This window comes from Larus michahellis, unplaced genomic scaffold, assembly GCF_964199755.1.
Source record: "Larus michahellis unplaced genomic scaffold, bLarMic1.1 SCAFFOLD_34, whole genome shotgun sequence".
Lineage (NCBI taxonomy): Eukaryota > Metazoa > Chordata > Aves > Charadriiformes > Laridae > Larus > Larus michahellis.
In genome coordinates this window covers 1,974,129-1,983,832 of record NW_027436399.1, presented here as the reverse complement: position 1 = coordinate 1,983,832, position 9,704 = coordinate 1,974,129, and the positions used below count along the sequence as shown (strand labels likewise).

The 9,704-nt window shown below is 53.5% G+C and overlaps 1 protein-coding gene across 1 annotated transcript; it reads left to right on the top strand.

The window, feature by feature from the left end:
* Positions 1–5,233: 5,233 nt before the first annotated feature.
* LOC141737336 (olfactory receptor 14I1-like) lies at positions 5,234–6,181 on the top strand. Its single transcript, XM_074572019.1, has one exon. The coding sequence runs from the start codon at positions 5,234–5,236 to the stop codon at positions 6,179–6,181; it is 948 nt and encodes a 315-aa protein (XP_074428120.1).
* The last annotated feature ends 3,523 nt before the right edge of the window (positions 6,182–9,704 follow it).

Below are 9,704 nucleotides of genomic sequence, written 5' to 3'. Positions count from 1 at the left end.
ATTAATATAACTACTTTAATGAACTATTATTTTTATTACAGTAACCATTTTTTTCTAAACACATAAATCTTTTATCTCTTTTCTGTGTCTCCTTGGAGTGAGAGGTGGGGGAGAGCATCTGTCATCTCACCATTGGCCAATCTGCCCCAAACCACGACAGCGCTCCTGTCCAGCTGGTTTTTACCCATCTATTTATCCATCCATGCAGACCATAGTGTGCTGACATTGAACATTGTGGGGGATGATGCTGAAAGCCTTGCTGACTTCCAGGTAGAAGACAATCATTGCTCTTCCTTGCCCAGAAATCCTCTCCTTTCTTCAGAAAACGTAAAAAGGATGGCCAGGAAGAAGCTACCTTGGGTAAATCCAGGGTAAATCACCTTCTCTTTCAGACACCCAGAAAGGGGTGTCACAGCGGGGCACAGCCTTCTGTTACCCTGCTCATCCTTTGGGCCTTTTTGCAAGGTGCATGCAATGTTTGGGTTCTTACAGTAATCAGGGAGTTCCCTCAAGACTCCGTGACCTTTCAGAGATGATGGAGAAGGGCCTCACAGTGACACCGTCCTGCTCGCTCAGGTCCTTGGGAGCCTGCCCCTCCAGCCCCATAGGCTGGTAAGGACTATGTTTGCTCAAGTGACACCTGAATTGATCCACATTCACTGCTGGTTATTTTCTTCCAGACTCCTGCCTTGAGGAGCAAAGGGCTGAGAGACTGTGCTGGGGAAGACTAAGGCAAGGGGGATACAGTATCTCATATTTCTCTACACCTGTTCTTACTAAATTCTGCAGTGGCCACAGATAATCTTTGTTTTTTTTCTTGAATTCTTCTGGAAGTACTAAGAGATCCTCTTGATGTCCTCGAAGCTCTTGCAAGGGCCAACACTAGGGAAGCTTTGGCTCCTCTAAAGCCATCCCTATTTCTAAATTCCTGCTTCAGTCCCTGCATCCACGTTCCTTCCTTAGCCAAGCTGCTCTCCTGAAATGTCTGGTTGTTTTCCGGCTTATGGATGTCGACAGTTCTTATGCTTGGAAGATGCTTCTCTGAAAGACCAACTGTACCGAGCTCTGCTGCCTTTGAATACTGCTGCCCATGGGCCTACCACTGAAAGTCCCCTGAAGAGGCTAAAATCTTCTCCCGGTATTTCATGGTCCCTACAGCCAAAGCTGACACTGGTTTTTGCATCCCTGATCAGCACTTCCTCTTTTGCAAGGACTGGATTGGAGTGAGCATCACCTTTGTTGGTCTGCGCCTGTGCAAAGAAGTTGTCCAAAGAGATCCCAACACCAGCTGGACAGTATGCATCCTGCCATGCTCACCTGCCAGTGAGTGTCATTAAAGTCTCCAATAGCACTTGGGGTCATGGATCTGAGGACTTCCATGGCTTGCTTAAGCAAACCTTTCTCCACTTCCTTACCCTGATTGCAGGTGCTTTGTCTCCCATGAGGGTGTCACACTAACAGGCCTCTCCTCTGACCCTCACTCACAAGGGCTCACGCAACCTGCTGCGCATCCCATAGAGGAGCTCCATACAGGCAACAAGCTCCTGCACATGGAGGGCATCTCCCTCCTCATCTTCCTGGCCCGTCTCTCCTGAAAAGCCCCTATGCACCATGGCAGCACCACTGTGAGCTGTCCCACCACCCCTTGCCACTTATTCCACCAACGTACAAACTCTAGGATGGCACATGGGACTCCAGCTCCTCCTGTCTGTGCCCCAGGCTGAGGGCACTGGTGCACATTTGGTCTGCAGCACCTGAGCTGGAGCACTGGGGCCAAGCTTGGACTTGTCCCAGGCAAACCCAGTACCAAGTGCCCAAGACCCCACACCTGCTAATGCTGTGCTCGAGACCAGAGACATACTGGATGCGACGGCAGGCGGCAATGTGAAGGCACTAAACGAGAAAACGCTGCTCCCTACAACACCAGAAAAGCCAGGCTGGGCTCTGTAGCCCTGGAAGAAGCAGGCTTTGTTGTCTGTAGTGTTGCTGAAGACCTGTGGTGGAGGTGAAGCTGATCTCCAGGATGACAAGGTGCTGCTCAAAATGTCCCTCATCAAGGGCCTCAGGAAAGGATTGTTGAAAGAAGAACTGGGAGAGTTTGGGAGCAGCCAAATCATTTGAGACCCCAGTGTGATAGGCTTCCTGTTCATGACCTTCTCTGCATCAGCTGAATGGAGATGGGTGAGACCGTGCCTCACTGCAGTGGTGGGTTTCAGTCGCTGATCCACGGAAACTGAACGTGCCTGAGATGCCACATAGGCTTGCACAAAGGAACCAAATCGGCCTGCAGTGCCCTCTGAGGTGTCCCTCAGGCATGCTCTGAACACCAATGGCTTTCCCATAGGTCCTGTGCGGTCCCTGCCAGCCTGTGCTGGAGAGCGCTGGCATCTCACTTAGCACCACAGGCCTGTGTTTGACCATTGAGAAGCTTCCTGAATTGGGTTAAGCCATGTAGGGATGTCCCTGAAACAACTGCCATTACAGTCAGTGGAGAGCTAGGAGCTACAGCTGATGGAGAAGAGAAAGAGAGGGACTTAGGTCCATTTGCTCAGCTGATGACCTCTGTAGGCTGCTGTAGATATAAGGAAAAGGAAAGGTTTTAGTTGTCTTAAACGTAAACACCTGCTGTCATTTCCATCTGCCAAAGGAATTCCTCACAAGGCTCCAGGATGGTGCCCCCTGATGCTGCCTTGTCTCTCAGCATTGCTGCATTAGAGCTTGCAGTCACCTGCAAATGTCTTGGACAAGCTCTGGTGTCACCTCCAATGTCACCAGGTGTTTCCACCTGAACAACACCCTCAATCTCCATGAAGTAGCCTGAGAGCTGAGACAAGGAGCTCCCATACAGCTGCCTGTATTTGTGCACACCTGAACTGAGGCAAGAAGAATCCCACCTCCTGTGCGTTTATGGAAGGAACAAGAGGGAGTCCTCCTCTAGCCCAGGACTTCAAACCCAGGATGAGATGCCTCAAATGATTCAGCTGCATCACTGCACTCACCAGGGGTAAAGAGCTGTCTGGGTGTCCTGTCTAATGGTGAGACAAGGAAAGGCTATTCTCATGCCTAACTCTGTCTCTGGTAATAGAAACGACACAGCTGGAAAGAAGTGTCTCTGCCCAGCTGAGGAAGGGAACCTCAGTGCTGACTTCAGCCTGTTTCCCAGCAGGTTCTCCCGAAGCCCCAGGGACACCTGAAGGGAGGGCAAAGTGGGCAGAGCAAGGGCTGCCTTGGGCTGCTCCTCTGCTGCTGAGCTGGGCTGGGCTCCTGGGACAGAGGGAGCTCATGGCAAGCGGGCAGCACTCCTTCCACAGCACTGCAGAGAGACAGCTCTGCCCAAAGCGCAGCAGGGCTGAGGGCACTGCCTGCAGGTGCCAAGGGGAGAGGAGCAAGGCAGAGGTGTTAAAGGCACTCTAGGAGCGGGGGGATAGCTGAGCTCTCACTGCGGGAGGAATCTTCACAGCCCTCTATATGGTAAGTCTCTGGCTGCAGGGTACTGAGTTTGGTGTTCTTTGGAGGACATCCTAGACCTGGTTCATCCCGCAGCCTGCAGGACCTGGCAGGAGGATTCTCAGAGATTCCCAAGCAGAGGAGGAGGACGTGCTCTGGAGCAGGGCTTCCCTGCTGCACTTCAGCAGGTCGGGGCACGGTGGTTTCCTTGTCTTTGGGATGACTGCAGGGGTACCAACCTGGGTGTGCAGCCAGAGGAGCCCAGGGCTGTCCTTCCGCAGACGGTCCCTGCACCCCGGGGGATCACTGCCAGGGCATTTCCAAGGAAACTTTTCAAGAGGCTGGTCAAAGTGGGGATTACCTGAAAGGGAAGGAGTCTGTGCTTTGAGATGAGTCACCTTGTTTGGCTGGGTGGACAGTGGGAGATGGGACTTTATTTTCCCACTCTTGCGAAGGCACGGGGTCGCCCACTCCCTTTGAGTTCTCTGAGCCGCCCCTTTGCCCCTGTGCAGGCAGAGATGCCCTGGAGCAGTTCCCTGCTGCCAGGAGGTGTTTGCAGGGCAGAGCTGAGCACATCGCAGGTGGGATGGAGTTCTCTTTCTGTGAGCACTGCAAAGGAGGAGACCTGGGCACAGAGAAGTGGCTCCCAGCAGAGACAGCTCCAGGCAGCAGAAACCTTGTCAGAGAGGGAGAGGGAGGAGATCCCAGAAACGTGAGGGGAGGGGGGATTCGGGCACCCCCCTGCCATCCGCTGCAGTGCAAGCACCTTTCCTGCAGCAGCTCCCAGGTCTCCTCTCCCACACAGTGCAGCCCCCCACTCTCAGCGTCACAAACACTCGGCCATCACTTTCCTTCCCAACAGCTCAACCAACACAGAGGGAGATGGGGATTCAGCTTCAGCTGAGACACAAGCACTTGGGTCCTGCCATGCAGATGTTTCCATGGAGGAAAAGCAGCCAAATCCCCTCGCGGACTTTGGAGCCAGGCACCAGAGTGTGCCTGACTGGAAAAGACCTTTTAGGACACCCCATCTTAAAGACATTGGGCTCTTTCCCTGAGGGGGCCCTGCTGAGCTGCAGGCTGCCCTCCAGAAGGTCACAACTCTCCCATGGCATCTCTGTGTTTTCTAAGTACCCGACAGAGAAGACACCACAGCGCTAAGGCCAAGGAGATGCCACGGGACGGCTGTAGGTCGGCAGCTGCAATGAGGCCTCTGTGTCCCTGGCTGGGAGGGGAGAGATGAGATTCCTCTGCTCTCAGCAGTGTCCTGGTCTTCTGGGGGGAACACCTGGGTGTTACTGTCCTCCAGCTCAAAAAGGTGCCTGCCCAGGGCAGCTGGGAGCAGGGCTGAGGGACAGGTCAGCTCTCCACACTCTTCACTGAGGGACAGTCCCTTTGCCTGCCAGCACCCACAGGATTTCACTTGGAGTGCAGCAGGAATGCTCCAAAACTCCTCAGCTCTTGTGTGACAACTGGAACAAAGTCCACAAAGCAAATTCCCCTCAACTTTGCTCTGCCGTCGGGTGAATTAGGAGTGCCAATGCTGGAAAGCTCTTTGATATCAAAAGTGGATGTAGGCTAAGATCACCCCGTCTTCCTACCGACCAATTGCTGTAGGCAGGACTGAATCCTGCAGAGCTCCCTGCTCCCAGCAGCACCCTCAGCCAGCACCAACCACAGCTCATGAAAGGGACCTGCCAAAGGTCTGCTTGAAAGGGGAGAGGAACTTTCAGAAGTTTTTCTGAGAAACTGAATACACTTTGGTCTCTTCTTTGAACAGGTCCCCATGTCCAGAGGACAAATATCCAATGGCAGCTCCACCACCCAGTTCCTCCTCCTGGCATTCGCAGACACACGGGAGCTGCAGCTCTTGCACTTCGGGCTCTTCCTGGGCATCTACCTGGCTGCCCTCCTGGCCAACGGCCTCATCATCACCGCCATCGCCTGTGACCACTGCCTCCACACCCCCATGTACTTCTTCCTCCTCAACCTCTCCCTCCTCGACCTGGGCTCCATCTCCACTACTGTCCCAAAATCTATGGCCAATTCCCTGTGGGACACCAGGGACATCTCCTATGCAGGATGTGTGGCCCAGCTCTTATTCTTTTTCTTTTTCATGTCAGCTGAGTATTTTCTTCTCACCATTATGGCCTATGACCGCTACGTTGCCATCTGCAAACCCCTGCACTACGGGACCCTCCTGGGCAGCAGAGCTTGTGTCCACATGGCAGCAGCTGCCTGGGGCAGTGGGTTTCTCTATGCTCTCCTGCACACGGCCAATACATTTTCCCTGCCCCTCTGCCAGGGCAATGCCCTGGACCAGTTCTTCTGTGAAATCCCCCAGATCCTCAAGCTCTCCTGCTCAGACTACTACTTCAGGGAAGCTGGGCTTCTTGTGGTCAGTGCCTGTTTAGCATTTGGTTGTTTTGTGTTCATCGTGCTGTCCTATGTGCAGATCTTCAGGGCCGTGCTGAGGATCCCCTCTGAGCAGGGACGGCACAAAGCCTTTTCCACGTGCCTCCCTCACCTGTCTGTCATCTCCCTGTTTCTCAGCACTGCCGTGTTTGCCTACCTCAAGCCCCCCTCCATCTCCTCCCCTGCTCTAGACCTGGTGGTGGCTGTGCTGTACTCATTGGTGCCTCCAGTAGTGAACCCCCTCATCTACAGCATGAGGAACCAGGAGCTCAAGGATGCCCTATGGAAACTGGCTCAATGGACGTTGTTTCACCATTAATAAATTGTCTCCCCTTCTCCGCATGTTTTGTAGACTTTCTCTTAGGCAATAAGCCTGCTTTTTTCTCTTGCAGTCATCCTGCTTCTGTATAATTTTCTGGGCTTGTACCACTTGTCTTGAGGTTTGTTCCAGTTGTGTCTGACCCTTGCACAACACTGTGTCAAAGGTGACCTGCCTAATAGCAGCTCTTCAAGAAAAAGGCATCTCCCAGGTGCAGTGCCTGGATGCTAGGTGCTTCCTCCAAAGGTGCTGCCAATAAAATGTCCAACGAACTGGTCTTTCAAAGAGTCTGTTCTCCCTGTGTTCTCCCTGTGTTTGGGGTTAAGCTCACTGTACTATTGGGTTCCGTGGACCAAATGTTCTAGTTTGAAAGGCTCTCTTCTTGTCTCCAGTGGTAGTGGAGATGGTGCATGAGCTCCCGATTACCTCCTCAGGCTGCTTCACATGTGTCAGGACTTATGGCATACAGCAGACTCTTTGGAAATGAATCGGGACGTGTGAGGAGAGGATGGGGACTCACCACGTGCCCTGAGCTGGGAGTGAATGAAGACACAGGAGATGAAACATCCACAGAGGTGAAGTCCCCCACAAGCAAAACACTAAACTGAGGTATGCACAAACAAGGACTCTGCAATGCCCAGAAAGTCAGTGTGGATCTGGTAGGCGTGGGAGAGGGAGGCTGGAGAGGTGTGGGAGCTGCCGGAGGACCCTCAGGGCCAAGGAATGTCGTGCTGTCCTGGGGAGCGGGGCTGATGTGAGCGGAGGAGGGGGCAAATTCAGTCAGGGTTGGGGGTCACCTCAAAAGGCTATCAGGAGAGGCAGAGAGTGACTAGCCTGTTTTCCTCATTGCCTTGAGGCCAGCACTAGCCTGGGGCTGATGGGGAGGCTGAGCTCCTTGTCTGCCCCCCAGGGGCTGTGTGCCCTTCTGAGGAGCTGGGGCTGTGGAGTGAGTGCCGAGAGCTCTGCAGCGACTGTGGTGGGCACTGCTGTGGGACCAGCCCAGACTGGGCAGCTGTGCTTGGCTGGGCAGAGGAGAGGGCAAGGGCTCTGGAGAGAGATGAGGAACAGCTGGGATGGGCTGGTAAAAGCCTGGGAGAGGCAAATGTCAGTGTAGAGCTAAGTTGTGTGAGTGTGCAGGGTGTGGGCACTCCAGGTGTGGCCTCACCAGTGCCAAGGAGAGGGGAAGGTCACCTCCCTCCATCTGCCAGCAATGCTTTTCCTGCTGCAGCCCAGGAGGCTGTTGGCCTTTGTCATGGTGGTGCATTGCTGGCTCATGCTCAGCTGTTTGTCCTCCAGGACCCCAAGGTCCTTCTCTGCAGAGCCACTATCTAGCCAGTCAGCCCCCAGCATGATGCCCACAGTGTGGCTAGATCACAAGCTGTCCTCCCCCAGGGACTTTCTCAGCAGCAGCTTGTCCTTCTTGCAGATCAGCTCCACCTCTGCCATAGGTCCCACAGTGCTTCAGAGTAACCTGGGACAGCAAACCCCTCTCCTGCCAGGGCTGCGCAGCCAAGGCCTGTTTCTCTCTGGCCCTGGGGACTGCAGCTTTTACTCTCGTTGTGGGAATCTCATCCATCATTTTGTGTCCACCTGCCATCCACTCCAGCATGCCTCTGCAGGGTTTCTGGCAGGCAGTGTGGCCTGTGGGGGACCCACACCGGAGCAGGCTGCGAGTGCACATCGCTGGCTCATGTTGAGCTTCTCATCCACCAGCACACCCAAGTCCCTCTCCTCAGGGCTGCTCTCAAGCCATTCTCCACCCAGCCTGTATTTGTGCCTGGGATTGCCCCGACCCACGTGCAGGACCTTGCACCTGCCCTGGTTGAACTTCATGAGGTCCACACAGGCCCATCTCTCAAGCCTGTCCAGGTCCTTCTGGATCGCATCCCATCCCTCCAGCTTGTCAACTGCTTCACACAGCTTGGTGTTGAAACAAAGAACTCTGCACAACAGCACTTGGATACCGTGAAGTCCGTGTTCTTTATTCGGCTTTCTTGTTGCCCTTGATGCCTCTGGCCAGATTTGACTCTCTCTGGGCTTTAGCTCTCCTAACATGATCCATGGCTGCTTGGACAATTTCTCTGTATTCCTCCCAGGCTACCTGTCCTTGCTTCCACCTTCTGTAGGTTTCCTTTTTCTTTGATTTACCCATGGTAAGTCCATGCTGATGGTTCTTAGCACAGCTGCCAAATGGGCCACACTGATGCACAAGTGGAGCTGGTACTGCCAAGAGGCAGAGCTGGTCAGAGATGTGAAGACCAGTCTCAGCCTTGGCTGTAGTGACCATCAAATGGTGGTCTCCCAGATCTCCAGGGGAACAGGGAAGGAGAGGAGCAGAGCATAAACCCTGGACAGCAGGGAAGGAGGCCTACTGAGGGCACTGGCAGGTGGGCTCCCATGGAAAGCATGTCAGGGCCCTGAAAACATCCACAGGCCTTCATGGCCCTGAGCAGCTTCACCTGGGGCCTCCTCCCACCCCTCTGTCCATCAGCTCAGGATCCCCTTTAAGCCCAGGCCTGAGGTTCAGCCCCAGCTTGATCTATGCTGTAGGTGTAAAGGTTCTCCAGACACAGCCTTGCCTGTCCATGGACCTTGTTGGTTTGCTCTTGCAGGCTGACTTCCCAGCTTGATTCTTTATCGGGTGGACCACGAAAGAACTGCCATTCACTGAGCGGCCCTCCAAGTGCCAGACCCCAGCTGATTCACAGGGGCCTAGGGCCTTTCTGCGTTCTTTCTTCATGTCACTTGGTCAGGTTTGGGGAGGAGAGGAAGAAAAGCATGTGAGGTTTCTGGGTGCCAATGACTGAAAGTGGGAAGCAGAAGCATCCCATGTGAAGTGATGTAAAGGCTAGGCTAGTTCAACACTCTTATTTTCAACTCCTTTCTTGGAGGCCTTCAATCTTCCACAGGAATCTGGAAGCTCTGAGATCCCTCCATCTCACTCTCTTCTAGCAATTAAGTTGATAGTAACCAAGCCAGAGGCTTTGTTTCCATTCTCTTTACAGCCTAAATCACCACTTGGTCTGGAGATGTGGAGAAGTTTGTAGAAGAACAAGAAAGACAAGAAAGTGGCTGCTCCCAGGAATCTCAGGAGGCATGGCATACTGATAGCTTTGTTCAGGAAGCTGGTCAAATGCCTCAAGGCATGACCAATGCTGGTCAAATGTTGCTCAAGGCTTTATCCCGTAGGAGATGGAAAACATCCAAGGACAGAGATGGCACAATGTCACTGGGAAACCTCCTGCAATGCTTGGATGCCCTCACAGAGAAAAAGATTTTCATTTTCTTTGTCCTGAACCTTCCTTATTTCAACATCTGACCATTGTCTATTAACCTCCTGCCAAGCACCACTGTCACAAGCCTGGCTCCATGGCCCTGAAAATGTCCCCATAGGGACACACAGGCTGCTATGAGCTTCCCAAGACCTTCCCTTCTCCAGGCTAAAGAAGGCCCTTCCCCTTCAGCCCCTAAGCATCTTGGTGGCCAACCGCTGAACTCGCTCCCAGCTATCAGAAACTTCCTT